Raw genomic sequence first — 23,188 nt, forward strand, 5'->3', positions numbered from 1 at the left:
CTCCCCTCTCATCGCCTGCTCGCTCCCTCACCCGCCCGCTTACGCTCTCTGTGCTCAGAGTGTCTTTAGCCGCTCTGTTCCTGGGAAAACCTATTGATGTATAATTCACAGTTTCCTGACTGGGGCAGAGGGAGAGATCACTTCACATCACATCATGGCCGGGTGTGAATGATGCTGAAGTGAGTGTGTGTGTGTGAAGTCTGTCCACTGCTCTGTCTCACTTATAGCCTGTAGTAAGGGACACACACACACAAGATTGATGCAAGCACCTGAGTGTGTGCGTGTGTTTGTGTTTATGTCTGTGTGTTTGAGGTGGAGACACAGTGTGTTGCTGCAGCTGTAATAGAAGTTTCTGGGTGAGCAGCTTTCAAATGGAAGATCATCTCGTCCTCTCTAATGTCCCACTCTTCTCCTGTCTCTTATTTATCTTCCCCTCTGTCCTCTCTTCCCTCCTCAATATCAATACTGTCCTCACATAAACTCCCTCTGATATTTTCTCACCTCTTCTGTCTTCAAACTCTCCGTCCTTCCCTCTGCTTCTTTCCCGCCATGTTGTCCTTCCCAACCCGTCCTCCATTCCTTCCTTTTTTCCTGTCCAAACACCTCTTTACCCCCTAAATCTCTGTCCTCTCTCATCTCTCCTCACAGTGATCCAGGATGTGGACAGCTCCTCCCTGGAGGCCAACTACCAGAGCTTTGCCAGCCTGATGGAGCAGCGGCTGGCTGAGCTCTTCCTGGTGGCGGGCAGGCAAGGCAGTCGGCTGGCGCGATCTCGGCGAGCCACCACTGTGGGAAGCTACACTGTGCAGGTAGGTGAGGGGGGATTTTTGTGTGTCATTTTGTGTATTATGAACGGTGGTGATGGCAGGATGGTGTTGTTTTACTTGTACATTTCTTTGCTTTAAAAGAAGCAGTTTGCAAGTGACAGCATCTTTACTAAATTATTTTTTATCAGTTTTCACCTGTGAAAGGTGTCGGTGTAAGATATGGACTTGGATTTGGGCTAATTTGACCATTATCAAACTCAACATGCCGTCATGAGTTGCAGCCATCTTTGTTTGAGGGAAACGGGGTGTGTTTTCCATCTTTTCTGGTAAATTTCTTAAACTTCATTAATTCATCAATTACATTTTGATTAAAGAACATTAAAGCCTACATGACATTCAGTTATTTTGAAACCTTTTGTAGTGTACTTTAAGAATCAAATAAAACTTCTTGGAGGGTGTAGTTATCAGAAATATAAAGATCTTTATTAACCCATTCAGATCACCCATCCATTCCAATGGACATAACATTTCTACAAAGTTTAAATGAATAAGGCATATTTTCCCAATTAAAAAAAATAAAAATAAATAAAATTATCTGCATGTTCCTGTGTAGAAGAAGAATCCACTGTAACTTTTCCGAGGCTCTTTAGAGAACACCTAAGTTGACTTAGCAGAGCCAACAGAGTTTACATTCATGTTAGGCTTTAGTTACCATAACCATGGCAATGCTTTGTGCTAAATGCTAATGTCAGCATGGCAATATGCTCACACTAACCATGTTAACATGCTGACGTAGCAGGTGTAATGTTTACCATGGGCGTCAACCTAATTTAGCGTGTTAGCATGCTTACACGCATGAAAGTACAACTGATACTCACAGGAGATTCATCAGCTCTGCAGACAGTTGGTTAAAAGCAACAAAAAAAATACATTTTTGAGCTGATGATGGTGCTGGATGAAAAGTCAGGAGACGACAGAAATCATTGATAATTGTCCTCTGTGAACTGTGAATGCCTATACCATATCTTAAATGTCATTTTAAATAAATGTGTGTAAAGAATTGCATTCCTATCCAGCCAATATGTATCAAGATATTTACATATCAACCTACGGTCATCCCAAAAAACACACTGCTGACAAAGCTCTTGAATATTCATTTAAATATTGAGGATTTTCTTTAAATATTATATTATGTTCTTTGACTTTTGCACTGTTTTTGTTGCTATCACTGTAATAAATCGCTGTAAAAAATGGCCAAATTTAACAGAAATGTACACTATACAGCCAATATAACACTGTAAACCCCAGATTCTACTCTAGAATACTGTTGGAAATTGAACAGTAATATATCATAATTAATTTACAGTAATGACATTGTAAAAAAATGGGAGCATGCTGGCAACTGCACGCCACTCAGCAGAAATCTCTGCTGTAAAAATACGGCCAAATTCAAACAGTATTGTACAGTTTTTCCAAAATACAACAAAAACACTGTAAATCTTGATGTCTTTTGGAGCCAAAATTACTGATGTGAAATCTAAGGCCAAATTCTAAACAGTAATGTACATTTTTCCAAAATACAATTAAACACTGTAAATCTCAATGTGTTTTGGAGCCAATATTATACTGTAAACGTCACATTCTACTGTAGAATACTGTAATACATTTAACGGTGATATAGTGTAAATACAGTATTATAGTATTGACACAGCAAAAAAAAATACAGTCAAATTTTAAACAGTAATGTGCAGGCTTTTTTTTTTCAAAATAAAGTAAAACACACAATCTCAATGAACCAGTATTACCCTGTAAACCTCAAACTCCGCTGAGGAATTCTGTAATAAATTTGACGGGAATATACTCTTGTAGTAATTCATGGTAACTAAAGCTGCCAGTAGTTAACTGTAATTTTACAGGAAAATTTGTGGCAGAACACCATATCCTTGCATGTGCAAACCTTTCGGGCAATTAAAAGGTTTCTGAATCTGATATAAAGTGAGACAAATGATGAGTGGACAGAACAAACGGTGGTCCATCACTGAACATGCAGGACAGCTCCACATTCAGCACCCTGGACAGCTCCCTTTTGTGAGCAGGGGCGGTTTTAAAAACTCTCCTTCTCTCTGAGTCAAAAAAAGCTCCAAAATCTAGATAATTATTTTCATAATTGCCTGCAGAGGAGTGCTCATAAATTAGGTTGTCAGAAACATACAATGGAAAGAGAAATCAATGTGCACTTTGCAAAACTGTTTGTGGAAATTAGAGGTGAAATGATTATTTGATTGATTGCTTTGTAATCGATTACTAAGATTGGTTTTCAAGCAAAACTGCCAAACAATCACTCATTCCAGTTTGTTGATTTCAAGGATGTGCTGCCTCTCTTTATCTTATGTGATAGTAAAATGAATATTTGTGGGTTTTTGGGTTTTTGGTCAAACAAAATCAGCAATTTGATGGCATCAAGACGGAGTAGTGGTGTAAATTTTTCTGTTGTTTTATAACATTTTGCAGACCATACACTTCATCACTTAAATAAGAAAATACTCCACAGAGTAAGTGATAATTAAGATAACCATTAGTAATAGCTGTGCAGCTTTTTAAAATATATTTTTTAGGTATTTAATTATAATTCCTTGTTTTGAAAATGTTATCTCGTCGCATGTTAGAGTATCTTTGAAAGGGTCAACAAAAAGGTTTCTCATAGCTTTCCCTGCTTTGCCACACAATCTCAAACCTTCAAACATAATAAATAAAAATTCAAATTATTTAATAATTATTATAAACAATCATTTCATTCACGCTAAACAGGTAGGAAACTGGTAGAAACAAGTGGCTGCAAGTAGAATTTCATTGTTTACTGAAATGAAAACAATTGCTGGCAGCGATAATTATGGAAAAATATCATGGCACAGCACGCATGAGAAAATAACATATATTTTATTTGGTTGTGCTGCTCAGAGTGAGAATGGTCATGTAAAATAAGGCAATGGTGACATTTGATTGAGTTAACAGTAGTTTGGGGTAAAGATTATGAGTTGAAAGTACCTCAATTGCAGGCACTCACAAGCACAGAAGAGCAAAGGTTTGTGTGTATGTTATTTTCTGTTTGTGTCAACTCCCGACCCAGTCTTCCATGTTGAGCAAATTAAAACAACGATTGACTTTCGCTGGGCTTTTTGCCTCGCACAACCTCAAGGTTTTATGGGAGGTCACAGATGACCAGTTTAATAGCTGCAGAAATGGCGGCGACTGGAAGAGGCTTACAGAGCAGGGGGGTTGTAGAGAGGGGAAATATCATCCAGCCATTTAATACCACACATCCCTTCTTTTTATGACAAAATCAAATTACCAGACTTGATTAAACCGCACGACGTGTTCGTCAAATTAAAAAAAAAAAGTGTTTGATGTATGATGAAAGGAAATTGAGATTTCAAGTGACTCAGTTATCCTCGAGTGTCTTCCCCAAGTGCAGTTATCTTGCAGCAAATGGTTCATCATGATCAAAGCATCCGAGCCGATTCAGAATTTTGATTGGGCCACTGTAGATGTGGCAGCGATTTTTAATCTGTTGGTGTGGAGAGATAAAGGATCGAGTATTTAATCTGGCTACAAATGTTATGTTGTGTTGATGTTCTCTATCTTTAAGATAAACTGTGGCTCTTTTGAACAAAATAATCTATAAAGTATTTGTATTTATATGACGTGCATATGCATCCTTAGCAAAACTTTTCTAAACAAAATGCCGTTTTCTACTTGAGATGTTAGACATTTTATTTAACTTTTCCAGATGGTGAGCATACGACGACTGCCTGGTCCCAAGAACCCAGCAGAGATGACCTACTACGCCCAGCTGAACGGAGCACCCATCACTGGATCCAACGCTGCCAAGACCCTGAGCAGTCTGGACTCGCAGACCATGGCTCTGACACTGGGATACTTCGTACAAGTGCAGGCTGAACGTAAGCTTGTTATCTTACTGTGCCATACTATGTTACATAAGTATTTAACATATGTGTTAAAGACCAAGAAAGTCAGGCAAAAGAGACACAACAGGTGTTGTTTTCCAAAATGCCAAAGTATAAACGTTAATGCATTAATCGCAATGCTATAACATTCAATTCAGTTCAGTTCAGGGCATTTCATTTTAATGTTCAATTCATTTCAGTTCAATTCAATTCAATTCAATTCAATTCAATTCAATTCAATTCAATTCAATTCAATTCAGTTCAATTCAATTCAACTCAATCCAATCCAATCTAAAACATTATTAAGGGTTCAGCTTATAGGAAGGTCCATATATAAATAAATAAATAAATAAATGTATATAAATAACATTTTATAGTGAATCAGGCATTTACATACAGACAAGAGCAACAGTGGCTTAAACCTCACTGAGCTCAGTATAGGGTTGACTAGAGCCAAAATAACGGCATTTTCAGATTTTACCACCCTACACACACATCTGTAAATCAGCTTTCCTATTACAGCAGAACAAGTGGGAACAGCAACATTTGGTTTGCACTAGAACTTCGAGAGGCTTTCAGCAGCAGCCTCATACTGCAGTCAGTCTCTGCAAGATGACTTTTTATAGTGACGCTGCAGATGGGCAGTATACAGAGGCGTACAAAAATCTCTAAAAAGCAAGGTCTTCAAAGTCTGCATACACATACTGAATTTATGAGCCAACATGTTCTCACATAACACATTTTTTGTTTTTTTGTGGACGATCCCAGCTGACATTCCTGTCTTTAAGAGGCTGTACTGAGCTGAGTTTTAAAGCGAGGGTGATGACGCTGGTGTCATATGAAGCTAGACCCAAAGAATCCAGTAGTACCAACTTTGTCATGACTAGCTTCTCAGGAAGGGGGCAGAATAGTGCTTGAAAGCTAAATTTGGCAAGGAAAAATGCATGACATCTTATCTCAAGATATCTGAATGAAAATGACCCATGAGTCTCCCATTCACACACATGCCCACCTTATGCTAGTCCCATGCAGTTTTGGGAAAAAACATGCAGTTTTTTGCATGTAGTGTAAATCTGTTATTTCCGCCTATTCTTTTTGAATATTTCTGTATATGGGGGTCCTAAACAGTCTTGAAATTGTTACCACCTATGAGCTGAGCAAGTAAAAGTCAACCACTTTCATGTTTTAGACATAATAAATGCTATCCTGAGAGGTTCACCTGGCTGCCCAGGCAGCTCAGTTTATTAATTCCCCCATTAGTATTTGAGTATTTAGGTTACCTTCATCGTGATTAAACACAGCTTATATCAGCCTTTTGTCTGCATTTGCCACTGTCCCACTTTTTTTTCCCACTTTCTATCATCCACGGGCATCCAAACAGTATTGAATCCCACTTTGATTCAATTGTCTTGCCGGGCTCAGTTTGGCATTGAGGACTTGCTGAACAATAGAGAATATTTAAACTTTTATTCACATCTAAAAACTCCAACCCAAGAGGGGAGCCACACTACCAGCACTATACCATTCAAAAGCAGCTGTCTTAATGGTGACAAGTTTCTGGAAACGAGTCTCTTTGAGATTGGGACCTTAAGCGAACATCACAATTAGCTGTAAATAGTTTTTCTTGCAGATGCACATAAAACTGTTTCTTCACTGAGAAATTGGTCAGCAAATCAACCTGTAAAATGAAAAATTGTCATTTTCACATAATATTCTTTGTACAGATTGAACAAACAAAATGTAGTCTGTTAATTGGTGAGCTTTAGAGATGCTAGTAGGTGGTTTTGTTAGTTTCAGGAGAGCTGGGGTGCCTGTTCCCCCTGGTTTTAGTGTCTAAACATCTAAGCTAAGATGATGAGCTGGTGGATTTAGCGTCATATTTAGGATCAGCTTTTAGTCTTCTCATCTAACTCCTGGTAAGCGGAGCAGTGTATTACTTATATTAATTACTCTAATGTCTCTAATTTAATGCATAGCTTTTTTTTGTTGAAATGCAAAAAAAAAAATTAGCACTATTTATTCACATTTTCTGATTTACACAAGCTATTAAAACAGTCAGCATAAAATAGGACTCTTCTGTTTGCCTTTTGCATATTTATACACATATTTATACAGATTTTTCTTTCCCATATGTTTTTTTGCATCAAGCTATTATGCAAATGGTTGTGCACATATGTGCAAATACATCTTATAGATGCGCAGGCAACTCACAGAGTGTATTTCTCATTCAGCAGCTGCACTGTATAGACATTAGACTGCCGAAAACATTCCCAGTGTAACAAGGGTTTATCTCTTTAACTGGAGCGTAACAGCCCTTGCTCACAGTGACATTGTGCAGCCTTTGGGTTTTCCATACATTAGCATAATGCCCTACAGTATGTATCCAATAAAGCTTAAGAATATCAATACAAATTCAAAATCTAGGATTGTTTTTCCTCACTTATCTGACGTAAAGTTCAGAAGGTTGGAGTTGTATTTGTGAGGCAGATATTCATAGTGTAGCTGCTGATGAGGACAAAGTGTTCCCTCTCACCTTTTCTACCTCATATTCCCCCAGAATCTAAAATTAACAAACTGGAGCGATATCTACGAACGTCAGCGGCCTTCACAGCTCCTCTTAACACTCAGGCTGAGAACTGAACACAGTGTTCTTGTTGAATTAAGTTTTTTTGTCTTAACAGGCTCGGTGGGAAAAAAAAACTGCATTAGTCCTTCACATGAAAACAAATCACTTTGGCACACTCTTCTGTGTAAGTGGAGCTCAAAGGAAGAAGTTATTAGGAAGCTATTCGAATGAAAAGTTCAAGCAAGGTTTTCATGTTGTATTTAAAAGCATGATGCAGATATCAAGTTATTTTGGCTTTATTGTGCAGTTTTTAATTGAATAGATCAGAGTTTGGGATATATGGTTCATTTTCTTTCTTTCTCTCTGAGAGCAAGATATGAAGATTTACACCACTTTCATGTCTGTGCACTAAATAAAAAGCTACAGCTGGAAGATGGTTAGCTTAGCTTAGTATGAGGAAACAGGGGAAACAGATGGCATCACTCTGTCCAAGGGCAAAAATCTGCCCCCAGCACCCAAAACAAACAAAAAACTAAAAGTAAAGTAGTAAAAGTAAAGTCTATTTCCTTCACAACGCATATCTATATTAATCATGAAAATTTAACTAAAAAAATCTCATCACATGCTCCAAATTTATGATAAATGAAAATTAAATTGCTGTGTAAATTACCTTAATTAGAATCAGTTTTATTGTTTGTTAGACCTAATACCTTACTTTAGACTAATGTGCATCTTCACTAAAAAGAGCGCTGTCCTTTACTGCCATATCTAATATTTAATATTTGATTGATGTTTAATGCTTGCATATTTAAGGGGAATATTGAATCTAAAAGATAAGCATTAAACTTTTTTTTCCCTTTTTTTTTTTCAAAAAGCCTGCAGGTGAGTTTGCAGGATTTTTTCAGCCCTGTATCGTGTCTCCAGTCTTCCTCTCAGGTTGCAGGTACATCCTCTGCCTATCAGAGGGTCAGCAACAGCAGATTATAACCTGAGAGGCAAAACCACGGGCATATTAATGCATGCAAATCACCCTCTGCTGATCTTAAAGAAATACTTTACCCCTCTAATGATCATTATTATTTCAGTTACTCACTAATCCAAATCTCATTCATCCAGCCAAATGCTCTCTACTTCCCAAAAAAACAGCCCTTTTCATCAGGGGACCAGATGGAAAATGATACTTATCTATGCTTTCTTCAAAGCCAAAGTCCATTGACAAAAACAGTAATTTTGCCTCGCTGAGCACTGAAGCTGCTGCTCTACCGCTGTTCTGATCAGTTACTGTAGTTTGTGTTGTGTGACTTTGGTGTTTTAAAGGGTTAGTTTGGACTGAGCAAAGTCACAGTAAAACAAAGTAACTAGCTGGTTTACTGGTGTTAGACCTGCAGCTCCTGTGTTCAGCAAGGTAAAATTACTGTTTTTGTTAATGAATTCTGGCTGTTAAGAGAGCATAGACTTACATAAACTACAAACTTTTAGTTCACCTCCCAGTTGGAAGAGGCTTTCAGTCATCAAGAATTTTCTCTGTTTTTGGATTCTTCATTGACCTGAGGCAAGCAAGAAAAACAAAGTGTTCTTCATGAATTCAACATAACACAAGACGAGTAATTGATATACAAATGATCATTAGGGGGGTAAAGCATTCCTTTAAGCTTGTTGCTCTGGGCCACAGAAATAATTGAAGGTGACTCCAAAGAGTGTTTAAACATTTTAATCAGCTCCTCTTTTCCTTTATCTAGATTTCAACAGATTTGTCGACAGAAGCGAGTTCTGTAAATCTAACTGAAACTGTAAAAATGAGAGGGATGAGAGGGATTTTGAAACATGAAGAGGACATGTCCCCCCATCACCAGAGGAGATTATGCCCTTGTTTGTACAGATTAAACAAACCAGATTTTAAGTGTTTTAGTTTTAGCTTTAGGGGTGCAAAAGGTAGATTTTTTGTTTTAACCTGAGCTAAACCGATAACCTGCTGGCTCGGGCTCCATACAGCAGCACACAAACCGGAGTTCCTGTTAAAAAGGAAAGAAATGCATTGAATTCATTTATCTAAAAAAAGGCCTTAATTGGTATTAAAATGACTTAAATTAATCTTTCAAAAGTCTTAAAAATGGTCAAACGGGATTTTTATGAATTTATGTTGCATCATAAAATCTCAAAATAATTGGTAACATCTATTTATTTTGTTAATAATTTAATAAATTCCTTTTCTTAAATTCATCATGTTGGGAATCCAAGCAGTTGAATCTCACATGCAGAGCGAAAAACACAAAATCGTCAAGGAATTTCCCTCTTTGGTTGGAAAATCAAAAAGATACTTTTATGATCATTTAATATATTCACTGTCTTCCATGTGTTTAACCCAAAAAATGTTTTCTTTTTTTCAGTTTTGATAATGTAACATTTTCATGATTTAATCATTTTGGCAAAATAGAATTGTCTTCAATTTTGGTTACAAGAACATTTGTCTCAAACTTCATTCTGACTTAATTTCTTAAAAAGTCTTAAATCCAACTTGCCTTAAACTGCAGGAACCGTGAATACAAACATTAGAGTGGGATCAATCACATCCAAATCTAAAAAAAAAGAAAGCCTGCAAGAAAAAAAAAATCCAAAATGTCACATTACTCTTTCAGGTGTGTACAATTGCTGATCTGATTTTTTTGTTCCTGCAAAGTTCTTTTTAATCACTGAAGGGTCATTTGGATGTTAAACTGCTCAGCACAATCAAATACTGAGGAGAAATATGTATGTTTGCAGCTGTGGTAAAGACGCCGCCAAGTAACCTGTGGATCATGGCGGTCCTGACGCCTCTCTTCCTGCTGATGGTGGTGATCGGCATGGTGGCCTTTATTTTGTGTAAGAGAAACAGAGTCATCTTCAAAACTGGCGCCTTCAGGAACTTCAAAACCCGCTCCAAGGTAAGACTGTCCACCCAAGTTGTCCTCCTTTCTCTGCTTTGTTCACTGCCTTTTCTTCTCATCTTCTTTTTTTTTGTTTTTACTTTTTACTCTTTATTCTTCCTGTTTTTCTTTCTTTCTTCTACTATTGGTAATAAAAATCATCCTTTCTCTCTGTGCGTAAAATCTCACCCCAAAATATTCAAACATCAATGCTTCACTTTAACCTATCCCAAAAGCCAGTTCTACAACAAAAAGATGACATAACCTGATTCTGAATGAGTGACGTATAACAAAGCAAACCAATTGTGTTAAGTTGTTTCTCCAGGTCAAAAATATGTAATCCGATCTGTGCGGGCTTCACTCATTTGTTTTCTCGCTGCCCGATAGCCCGTGGTCATTACTAATCATGCATGCTCTGAAGACTAATCGGGCGGGAAGAAATGGGCAGGGCTCAGTGTACTGGAAGTGAACCTCAGGGTAATGTTGGCCCTTTCACAATAATAGCGCTCAACATCAACTCATTTGACGTTAAATGAAAATCAATCATTTCATATGAGCATGTGTGGAATAGATTGCCACCAGCTGGTTTGATCAGGTCGGATTGTTCTCCCGGACACAGCGCGACGCACGACGCCAGAACAGCAGCTGCTTGTGTCACTGCAGTTAGTGGAGTGGTAAACAAGCAATAAGCCGGCCAGCCTCGTTTGTTCTGGAGAGGCTCTCGACTCGGCTCGGCTTTGTTCAGAACTCCATAATCTTGGCGTGTGTTTCACATTAGATTTCATGATTAGACATCCACTCCAGGGAGAATTCCTGCCATTGGCTAAACATGCACTCTGGTTGAGGTCTTATTCAGGTCAAGCTGTTCACACAAACTTTTGATACCCAGTGAAGGAATCTCCCTAATGTTATGAATAAACCAAAACACAGAATATTTCTGTCCCTGCATCAAAGAAAGACTTACAAGCTTTGACCATCAGTAAACTATTCCCAACTCAACTGAGCAGTAGTAAAAAAAAAAAATGTCTCTGCAAATATCTGTTCAATGTTTCTGATGCTCCTGATCGAGCAAGCAATTATACATTTTTAGAGTACATACTGCATTATGAGTATGTACTCATAATGCAGTGCTGCAGTGGAGCAGTATAGTGTTTTGATGCTTTAGTAATTGATGTTGTAGCTTTAAACTGGGGATTCTAACCAGCTTTCTGATCAAATGCAGATATATTAAAGGGACAGATCACCCTCAAATCAAAAGTATGTATTTCTCCTCTTATCTGTAATGCTATTTATCAGTCTAGTTTTTTTTTTTTTGGTGTGAGTTGCAGTGTTGGAGATGCCCGCCTTCTCTCTAATATAATGGATTTAGGTGGCACTTAGTTAGTGCCAAAAAGATACATTTGGAAAAACTCAGCAGTAGTGTCTCTTTCTAGAAATCATGACCTGGTTACTTGAGATAATCCACAGACCTTTTTGTAAGCAGTTTCATGTATGATGTGTTCAAGGGCCATCTGACATTCCATAATCCAGATATAATTTCCTTTTCAACAGTTCTGGCGGTGATAAATTTTTAATTTTTGGTAACTTTCAAAGAAAAAAATGTGCCTTCCAAACCCCCCAGGCCTGCAGGATTGTAAGGTATATTTCATTAAAAATCACCAAAAATTTCTGAAGAAAAAAAAAACGAAATTTTTTTTTGTTAAACATTTTAAAAGTAAATTATAGACAAAAAAATGGCAAAGATTTTTAAAAGAATGGTGTGCTTTCTTCAAAAATCAGCACTAAATAAATACAAAAAACAGTCATGTAGAGTTGTATACCCCTCCTCTAAGCCAAAAAAAGTCCCTTTCCACTGCCTAATTATTATTTTTTTGAAACGACGCGCTCTTTTTGCACCACCACCTCCCCTCTCATAAGTAATGAGAGGGGAGGTGTTCCTTTGTCATATATAATTATTCAGTTGTGATTCTGTTCTGAACGCTTTGTTTTTTTAATAATATATAATTTAAAAAGCTATTTAATAGAAATAAAAAAAGAACCAAACTCATTGAGAAGTCATTTTAATGTAAAATTGTGTATGAAACCTGGATATAAATAAAAGTAGGAGTGATGGCATTGGATGCATCTTGTCCTTTCCTGTCCTATCCTATCCTGTCCTGTCCTATTTTATTATTTTGCATTTTACTCTGTATTCTGTTATTATGTTAGCCCCTCCCTGACTTTATCCCTCTAACTCTCTCCCTGTTTAGACCTCATATCGAAGGGAGGGCAGTTATCACCACCAGGTATTCACTAGACACTGGTTGGGTGGATTACTGACGAATGATGAATGATAATGCATCAATGAACGAATGAGTTACGGCACTGTTTGCTGATTCCGACTGATTGATTGTGTACAGCTGCCCTGCTGGTTATTTATTCCTGTTTGTGCTGCCTGTTGTTGTTGCTGGGTAAATCTCTGCATGTGGCTACTGTGCTGTGGACATGACTTATTCCACCATCCTCATTGGCTATGGGAGATCAATAAGAGGAGAGAGGAGGGGGGAGGTGAGGAGAGGTGGAAAAACTATAACAGGGGTGTAAAATTCACAAGCACGTTCCTTCACTTTTTAAATTGTTTGGGTTTGAGTCAATGGACTGAATTAACAAGGACAGGTTAGCTCGTAAAAACAGGCAAATGAGCTGAGTTCTGCCGGCTGTGAGAAGTCATTTTTAACCGGGGCTCATAAACATGAATAGTGGAAGGGAAGCTCAAAACCTGCGAACCAAACCAATCTATTTTTATTTTGTAGCATCCGTAAAAAGTGACTCAAGCCTGTGTCATCAGCCGAGACAGCCTTTCTGCCAGCTCCTTTCCCTTTCAAGCCAGTCGTTTTATCCTCTCAGAGGAAGCCACTCTCACCCCACAGTGGCTCAGCAGGAGCCCTGCACGGACCCCCAACCCAGCTCTTTTTTCATATGAGGTTCTCCACTGAATTATGTGCTTTATCATGGTTAGACCCAAAGCAGAGCAACGGCCACAGACAACGGATAAAAAAAATGCTAAGACGCTTTGAATTACAAAGAACCATGGTGAGGCCATGCTTGTGGTTACTGTTGCTGTGGTGGAGCATGTCACCTGATTTGCAGGTTATTTTAGTCCAACCTTTCCCATCCTCATCCCTTCAGAGGCAAAGTGAGGTGAGTAAAGGATGGAGGGACTGCCAGGATGGGTTTTGTGATGGAGAAAATGGCGTAAACACCAAAATATATGTACATGATATCCATGCTTCACTGCATCTGCTTATACTATAGTATCAACCACCATTTAAAATCAGAGCTCTAAGGTATTGTTTGCTTTAACAATCCTTTGTAAACATTTAAAGTTACTTATGTTGTGTTTTACGAGAGAACGCATCAAATATTAAAGAGTCCCGAAATGTGTGATTTCACAAGTGGTGCCGTGAGGCTACAATCACTGCTCTTATCCGCAGCGGTGTTTACCCTCTTCCACTCCCAAACAGTGGCAAGCATGAGCAAACGAGATAAATATTTCACACATGGATTAGGTTTAGGAAGAGCTTGTGGCACTGCTGGCAAACTGGAGTTAGTTGATCAAAGCAAAGGTTAAAAATGTTCTCAAGTCTTAATATGAGACTCACATGTCCACATAAGCTTTGAGTGAACACTGGTTGCAGTAATTGGTCGTACTGTTCACTTCAACTACCTTTTACTGCGTTTTTATCGTTTCCTTTAAAAAAGAATGCCAATAGCAGCCTCCATGATAATTGCATGTTTTTTATGATGAGGGAAAGATCATCTTTTGGATTATAATACACACTTTTGGGGACACAATCCCTGTAAAAATGTTGTTTCAGTAAAAACCAGCAACTTTTCATGCCATGAGAACTCCTTGTGAAAACCACTTTTCATGGCACTATCCCCGCTGGTATAACAGCAGCAAGTTGCTACAAAAGACCCACATTTGGTGCCTATAAATCCACTGAAATGATGAACAGTTATGACTCAATCACAACTAAAAAACCATCTCATCTACAAAATTACTTTAGACTTTAGAACTGTTGATGTGATGAAGATGAAAGGTGCAAATGTAACATATTTACAGTTTTAAAAAAATGTACACCGCCAACAATGTCTTCTGGCAACTGGTCTGTTAGACCTCAATATGCAAATTAGGGGCTGGTGGACTTGTGGACTTAGTGCATCCCATCATATGAATACTAACCAGACCTCAGCAGAATAATAGACTCAATCAAGTTGATCTACTATCTGCATTTGTGTGTCTGTATGCATGCAACCTGCTCCAAACCCACTCAGCCATCAGTCACCTTGCAGATAAAGCTGCTGATCAATAACTGTGGTTTAAATTGGGTCTGCATGTGTGTTTAAGCATTAAAGAAAGATTCTGCAGAGTCCGGCCGACTTCATCACTCTGCACTTCTGCTTTGCAGCCGGAGCATTCTTCAAAATGGCTTTTCCTCCCTCTGTGCCTTCTTGTATAGGCGTGAAAGCCTCAGATAGCCGGCTTCTATGCCGAGTACAATAGAGGTGGAATCAGCAAAAGTCAAAGCAATCCATTTTTCATTTGTGAGATGTTCAATGAAAGTACAATGCAGTGGCTGCCATTTAAAGGACTCGAGGTATTTAGCATTTTGCTGCATCATGCCCCGTACCTGCCCCAAGAGGAGTTTATCTAACCGGTGCAGCGTCATGCTGATGTGCATCCTAGTCCACCCTGCTGTGTGTCTTATTTTGCTTCTTCTCAAATGCACCTACTGTATTCTTTGGGATGTTTTTTTTTTTGCATGCAACTCTGTGGCTCGCCCCCACCATTCGCCCTGCTAGAGCTGAATTTAAATCAATATGGCCGCAGGGGGAATAGAGCATATCTTGTCCATCTGCTGTACCTCATCAAGCTGCTGTTGGCTGTTTCTCTGAGTTAAAATTAGACGAGAGGAGAAGCTTCTGTCTGATAGTGCAGGCAAGGAAAACAAGTGCAGATAATTTGGCGGTGCAGCGGGGTCGAGCTCGCAGTCACTTCACACGACATCTTTCAGTAAAAGAAATGGTCGGGCCCTGTGTCGCTGTCTCTCTTCTCTCCCGCTCTTTTATTCCGTCACTGTTCTTAATGGACGTGGACAAAACCGCCATCCATCTCTGACAGGCTGATCAGAGGTTCGCGCCGTACCACGGGCGGCAGCCAATGTCTTCATTAAACTGAGCTGCTCACAAAAGATGAAAGATGGCCATTTGTTAAGTCAACATGCTGTCAGTGGATGGTGGAGGAGAGGATGAGGTGGTGCTGGAGACGTGGAAAAGAGAAGAAGAGACAAATAAAAATGAAGAGCAGACAGAGGAAGGAAAAGACCTTGAGCCAGCGCTGTAAAATACAAGTCATGAGAATGTCAGGCGCACTTTTCAAGGTTACACCTCCGAGCCCTGTCATTTCTGAGAATCCATACTGTCTCCATGCATGACTGCCTTCACCCATCAGCCACTGAATGATGCATCTTTACCGTCAATGTGCGATGAGCGTCAGGTCATCACTGTCAGTGTCTGTCACCTCTGACACTATGTTTGCTTCTAAATAATCTATACACATAATGCATAACGGTGGAGGGATATATTTGGAGCGATTTAAATCGCCTCCCTCTCCTGTTACCCTTTGTTCGCTCGTCATAAGCACACAGCACGAGGCCATAGGCAAATGAGTGTTTGCACTCTACATACATCTTTCACACGATGGAGTCACAACTGTCATCATACATCACTTCAGCGGGTAAAAGGTGCACGCACAATCCATATATTCATGCTGTGTGGAGGAGGCCCATCCCCTTGCTCTCACTCTCTCCTCTGTGTGCGTGTGTGTTTCATATGTATCAGTTTCCCGATGCTCAGCCACGGCTGCATCCACGTGCATTGGAGCTAGTGCATGGCACAGTGGTGTGTATGACTAATGAATTATTAACCATGCCGTCAGCCGGATGCCCATGCTGCCTAACCTCACATGCACTCTGCATTTAGCATGCATCATCAAATGCATTAGGCGTCCCATTTTAGAGCCGCTCAAAATAGAAAAGGGGAGGAAAAAAAAAATCAGGGTTTCGTCTGCTTTGTTGTGTAACCTAAAAAGGGTCTTTCTCCCCCTAGTTCTCTACCCCGTAAATTGAAAGGCATTTAGCAATACAAAGAATGTGTCCAAGCCTGGGAGGCTTTAGCAAAACGCATCTTCTGCTGCCTTTCTCTCTTTGTCTCTTCATGCCAAAACCCCTGACTTCAAAGGTGCTGTTAAGCTTTATTATTTATTTCTTTTCCAACTTTTTCATTATGCCAGCCGTGGTGCTCACAGGCTGATAAAAACTGGTTCCGGGAGGGAGGTTCATCCAATTACCTTTATCTGAAATGGAAGCAACGCTTATCTGGAGGTTTTTCTTTAATATTCAGGAGACCATGTCATGTTCGCTGTAAGCAACTCTGTCATCCGTTCAACTGTCCGGTGCTTCAGCTCGGCTGAGAATCTAAATGCGTCACTTTGAAGGGCCTGCTGTTGATCAGATCAGAGTTTCAACAGACTTAATCCATTTGTTGCTTTTATTGCTGCTGTACTAAAAGGTGGTTTGCAGTGTTTTTTGTAAGCCATTCAAATAAAACCAATCCCATATCAAACTTAGATTCTAGATATTTATTTGCTTGGGCACTTTGCTTTCAGTTCAGCCAAAACCTATGATAAACAGGAAACCTGAATCCACACAGCAGCTAAATATTTATGAGCCTAACTGTTGGAAGAAATCTTATGATTGTGACTCCAGCTAGTATCAAAAAGAGCACCCACTTTTTGCTAGTGGTAGAAAGGTAAAAGTACTAAAGCAACAATGTAAAAATGCTACAAGTTGTTTTTCAAGTACAAGAAAGGAAACATTAAAGCAGCACTTAAAGTAACAAAAGACTCACTCATGTTTAAATACTACATTTCACACGTCACACAGATGTGCCTATAGACGTGGTCTAAACATCTACAAGGTTTTTCCCTTGCAGTATTTTAACATTCAGACACCATGGAGTCTTATTACATGCCTGCATGCAGACTGTGAAGGACTCTGAGGCCTCCGAAAATACCTAAATATGACCATGGATGAATCATTCACTCATTATTACATTCTCATAATTTAATAGTATTCAAACATTATTTTCTACAAGTATAATCACCTAAATGTTCTTTCATAATCAAAGTATTCATTATATAGTGCTCTACTATTTCATGTTATATATATGGTTTGTTTTTTTGCTAATATTTCATTAGTGAGTTTTAGTATATCCATAGGTAGATGCCTAACAGTTCACTTGAAAAAAAAAATAGAAAGGCAGAAATAAAATCAAAAAAAGAAAATGGGATGTGTTACTTGGACCCTTGTCCTGAAATTCAATTAGCTGGAATTGTTTTTATATACAATGAGGCCCAATGCAACTTCAGCTCCTACAAACAGGAAGTTATTTTGGGGATATTGTAATTTTTCTCAAATATCTTGAGAAATTACATTCACACAATTTGCATCTGTCCGCTGTTGTGTGCTTTGATTGTTGAATTTATCTTGTGGCTGCATACCAATGTAAGACTCATTCATCAATGTTAGCCACAGCTGGCTATGCTTTGCTGTGCTGCTCTGAAACATGATGTAAGTGCTCTATATCTTTTGCAGCTGCTTTATCACTCATTGCTCATTACTGTGGCATATAAATGACACTGACTTACAGCATTTTCATAGCACTCATCAGCCTGTGCTATGAACTAAAGATGAAAAATTTGGAATTCACCTGTATGTGTTGTTGCCTTTTTCCCGTCTTTGCATGTGCTTAATGTTCTGAAAACAGCTGCTTCTTTTAATGCAACCTGTTGCTTTTGGTCCATCAATCCAACAGTCAAGCTAAGAACAAAAGGTATAAACACAAGAAATACCTTTTTTCTGAGTTATTCTGCTATGCTTTAGGACTGCAAACACTGAGTTCATCTCCTCAGCCAATCAGATTGCAAGCTCCGAATTCAGTTCCTGAGTGGATTGATCTAAAAGCTGCAGCAACTTTGACCTCGTGAAAATCAAGCGATTTTCTGACTCCTGGTTTGTGTGTTATCTTTTTTCCCTGCCAGCCTGTCCAGGGCTTTGACTATGCCAAGAAGCACATGGGTCGAACAGGTGATGAGGCCATCTCTGTTACCAAGGAGACGCTGGTGCTGGGGCTGCCTGTACGAGATGCTCCGCTGTCACTGTCACTGGATAAGAAGGTCCACCAGGATGGGACCGCCAGCAAGAGGCCTCCATCTGCTGACATACACAAAGGAGGGTAAGACAGCCACTGTCTGTTTGCTTGAATGCATTATTATTTGTTTTGGAGCAGCGTAGTTTAATGCAGTAAAGTAGTTCACAGTTTGGATGTTAGTTGACATGTCAGATATGTTGAAAAACATACATTAATACTCTCTCTGAATTCATTAGGATGTGGCAGGTTGTTCATATATCACACAAAAAACGTGATAATACTAGTAATACTTGTAATAGCAGTGGTACAAGCTAAGGGAATTAGAGAACCCATTATTTTGGGGGGGATGTTTTTCTTAAAAAGGACCAAGTTTAAAGCAGTATTATTTTTTTTCATTACGAATTTGACATATTACACCCTTAAGCTGCTTACTGTACACTGTATACAGAGATACTCGACTTGCTTTGCTTGAGGGCCACTTATGCAAAATGACAGAAGAATAGGGGCCAATCGCAGCAGCCCCATACAGGTTTCTAGGATTTTAGGACATTTCTAGGATTGTAGGACATTGGGTGCTTATAGGACACTAGGACCTAAGCTCTATTTTGATGCTGTTGTATACAATCTGGCACCTTGTGCATACTTAGTAAGTACGAAAACAATTCCCAGTGTGAACCACTTTATTTTGAATTATGAAATGGTTGGGGGGTCACCCTGCACCCTATCGGGGGCCAGATTGACCCATGGGCTGTAAGCTGAGTGTCACTGCTGTATTCAGTCTATGATTAGCTATATCAATGAAAACTTAAGCAAACTATTGCCTATTTACATTTCCAGTGGACTTGTAAGTTTAGGAGTTCTGGCAACCTGATGAATTTTTTATTTTAGTCCAGTATTCAACCTCCTTTTACCTCTGTGTTGGTCTCCACCATCTAGCTCTTTATCTGCTAAATGCTCCAATATGTTCACCCGCTAGCTCGCTAACTTTGTCATTTAGTGCAGGACAGTGTACACTACAGCAGATGATAGAGATTTTTAAAAAATGTTTTTACTGAAAATAGCAGCCTGCTGCTGGAAACACGTTTGATGAATGGAGTGAGACTGAAATAAAACACTACTATTTTGGCAGTTAAAAAATCTTACAAAAAAAACAAAACAGAAAAATGCTCGGTAAAGCAGATGGAGTAGGGTGACATTTTTGGGTGTTTGTCACGACCATGGACTTTACAAATGATAGGTAAGTTGTATAAAAATTCACTCATTTAGTTGTCATTAATGTTGAAATAAGCTATAGAGACCAAAACTATTTTTTGTACCAGGCTGTGAACATGTTTCTTTCTGGTGTAAAGTTGGATGTTTTAACAGTGGGGTTTATGAAGTTTGGCTTCTGGAGCCCGGCTTAAGTGGCTATTTCAGGAACTGCAGTTTTTGGCACCTCCTCCTTTCTTAATTTTTCGCCAAAATGCTCCATGTTTATTTTTCCTTCGCCCTTGCAATTGCACACATCACAGCTGTGAGGGTCCAAGGAAAGAGGGATGTCATATGCTGTATGTGAGGCCAATTGTGATTTATAAATAAAACTGACTTCACTTGACTAGTGTATCAGTCTCAACGCCATTAAAACGAGCCCTTATTTGCATGTCACTACATGCAATTTGTATTTTCAGTGTTTCCAAATAGCTTCTTGTTAACACTTCAGATCAACTCAATCTGTCAGAGGCGGCCCCGCTTACTGTTGGCTTCTCTCTGGCTCAACACAGCAATGCACAAACAAACACTGATGTCTCGTCCTGCTGAAAAGCTCGGGGTTGTCGCTGGCTTGTTCACCGACTGAAACAGCTGCTCGAGAACGTTGTGGCTCCCCTTCACGAGGCCTCCAGCTGGGAACAGTATGTCTGATCAACTCATTATTTCATCCCTCTACCTGCGCTGGATCACAGGCTAAATGGATGGTTGTCACGACCGACAACTTTCACGCTAGACAAGTCATCTGAATCATTTTTCATATAAAATATATGAATTTGGGGCAGCACGGTGGCTTTGTGGTTAGCACTGTTGCCTCACCGCAAGGGGGTCCCTGGTTCGAATCCCGGTCGGAACAGGGTTCGGTCCGGGCGGGGGCCCTTCTGTGTGGAGTTTGCATGTTATCCCCGTGTCTGCGTGGGTTCTCTCCGGGGTCTCCGGCTTCCTCCCACAGTCCAAAGACATGCAGCTCAGGTTGATTGGTGACTCTAAATTGCCCTTAGGTGTGACTGTGAGCGTGTATGGTTGTCTGTCTATATGTGTCGGCCCTGCGATGGTGTGGCGAACTGTCCAGGTTGTACCCCGCCTTCTGCCCGATGACAGCTGGGATTGGCTCCAGCCCCCCCCACGACCCTTACGAGGACAAGCGGTTACAGAAAATGACTGACTGAATATATGAATTTGTGCAGCTATTTAAATTAACACTGACCAAAAGTATACAGCACGGTGGTGCAGTGGTCTACATATCAGTGTCGGTTTTCTTTGGTTTCTCTGGCTTCCTCCCATTGTTAGCCCAGCACCCACTTTCGTGTGCTCACCTGTTTTTTCTGATAACTTAAGATCCAGACATTCAGGAGGTTTTTACCAAGAGACTTATTATCCACAGAGGTCTCCTACGTTCCAAATCAAACAGACCTGGTGAAAACACTGAATCACTTTCATGTTAAAAAAGTGTTTTTTCTAATGCTGTTTCACTCATTACTGAGGGGCTGACAACAGCTGACGCTTAAACACAAAAAACATATGTGGCCCTCTCTAAAACCAGAGTTTAGTTCGTCATTTCTGGGCTACTGTAGAAACAGGGATATGAATAAATGAAATAAATAACCAAGACAGTTGGAAATCCCAAATCTTTGAAAAAATCTAAATTATATTTGCAGTGATTTGGCTTGGAAACTTTACACAATACCACTTTTCATATTTAACTGCTCCAGACTCCGAAGTTTTATTCAAACCCTAAACTGTTTCATCATACTGCTGACATTATAATACATAATTAATTTCAAATATAGATGTTTGGAAAACAGCCTGCTCATTGGCATCATCCATTTAGCCTGTGATCCAGCGCAGGTAGAGGGATGAAATAATGAGCTGTCCAGACATACTGTTCCCAGCTGGAGGCCTCGTGAAGGGGAGCCACAACGTTCTGGAGCAGCTGTTTCAGTCAGTGAACAAGCCGACGACACAACCCCGAGCTTTTCAGCAGGACCAGACATCGATGTTTGTTTGTGCATCACAGTGTTGAGCCAGAGAGAAGCCAACAGTAAGCGGGGCCGCCTCTGACAGATTGGCAAGATCTGAAGATAAGTCCAGTGTTAACAAGAAGCTGTTTGGAAACACTGAGAATACAAAATGGATGTAGTGACATGCAAATCTGGTCAAAACAAATGACTAGGTTTGTAGAACTGCCATTTTTAACAGTGCTGAGACTGATACACCAGTGATGTGCGCTGTTGCAAGAGCAAAGGAAAAATAACCGTGGAGCATTTTAGGATGAACAGATAATTGCAATAGTAATTTTGAGCAGTTAACAGCTGTCTGAGCCACGGTCTGACGCGTGTATGGTGGTGGGCTGGAGAGGTTTCCTTTATGTAAAAAGAGGCTGTGAATGCTAACAGGTTATATATGCAAATGACTTTCTCTCCTTCACCGATGAACAGAAGGTTGTCAACATTTGGAACAGATTTTATGACAGATTTGACACCAGAGATGTAGGATAAAAAGAGAAGTGATCAACAAGTGTTGTGTACTGCAAAAAAAACCCCAACAACCTTAAGTCTTAATAAGATGAAATATCTTAAATCATGGCAATATATGTTTGTTTTTGGGGGGGCTGTTTTGTCCTTTTGCAGCATTTTTGTGCAGTGTAGCTGTGCTAATTTTAAGATATAATTCCCAAACATATAGCCTTATTTTAAGACAACGGCACTGATATTTGCTATTGCACATTGAGAAAATAACTCGAATCGTTTATCTAGGCAGATGTGCTTTCTTTTAGCCTAGTTTTCAGATATCTGTGGTTCTTTGAGACAAGATATTTAACCAGTAACAAAAAATTTTGTAAAAGAGAAATTTTCCTGTTTTTTTGTTGTTTCTTTAAAAATAACATTTCCCACATTTTATTGCTTTTTACCCCCTAGAGTTGCTGGAATTGATTCACACAACCAGTTTAAATAATCCAATAATAGATCTGCTGGACCTCACAGGCTAGCTGTGTAATCTCATGTGAACACTGGAGCCACTGAAGTGTGTCACATTCTCCTTTATATATATATATCTCATCAGTATTGCGCTGTCTAGCAACTGTCATTATCAGTTTAAACCATCTGAGTCACTATAGCTGCTGTGGAAAAGCTGCTCTATAGTGTCCAACATGACTGTTCTAATCAAGTAAATGATCAGTTGAGTAAGATGTTGCACAATGGTCAAAATGGTCAACACAAATTACTGCAAGCAACAGAAATAAGTTTTCTGATGGCCATTTAAAGTAAATTCCATATTCAAGTACTCAAATGAAATTATCGAGTACTCAAGTACTCGCACGAACAAAAATCTAATGTAGGTGTGGGGTCATAAAGAAAATAACAGCCAAGTGAGATTGTGGGTAGAGGTCAGGTTTAGCCCTCTGCGCTGCACAGATTGTTACATGGCTTGAACTGTACATTCATTCAGTTTATTTTGTCCAAGTTCTTCCTAACATCACTCTCGCAC

The 23,188-nt window shown here is 39.4% G+C and overlaps 1 protein-coding gene across 5 annotated transcripts in view; it reads left to right on the plus strand.

Moving 5' to 3' along the window:
* The window catches only part of kiaa1549la (KIAA1549-like a), a 121,017-nt gene that overhangs the window by 68,542 nt on the left and 29,287 nt on the right, over positions 1-23,188 (plus strand). For 4 of the 5 annotated variants that reach the window (XM_042495435.2, XM_088079783.1, XM_088079784.1 and 1 more), the window contains 5 exons: positions 649-809; positions 4,555-4,726; positions 10,059-10,219; positions 12,451-12,486; positions 18,345-18,538. In XM_042495435.2, the coding sequence (XP_042351369.1) occupies positions 649-809; positions 4,555-4,726; positions 10,059-10,219; positions 12,451-12,486; positions 18,345-18,538 (724 nt within the window). The remainder of the gene's footprint in view (positions 1-648; positions 810-4,554; positions 4,727-10,058; positions 10,220-12,450; positions 12,487-18,344; positions 18,539-23,188) is intronic. The other variant, XM_088079781.1, reaches the window with a different exon arrangement.

The sequence above is a fragment of the Plectropomus leopardus genome, chromosome 7 (assembly GCF_026936395.1).
Source record: "Plectropomus leopardus strain MGB_pleo_1.0 chromosome 7, ASM2693639v1, whole genome shotgun sequence".
Taxonomy (NCBI): Eukaryota; Metazoa; Chordata; class Actinopteri; order Perciformes; family Serranidae; genus Plectropomus; species Plectropomus leopardus.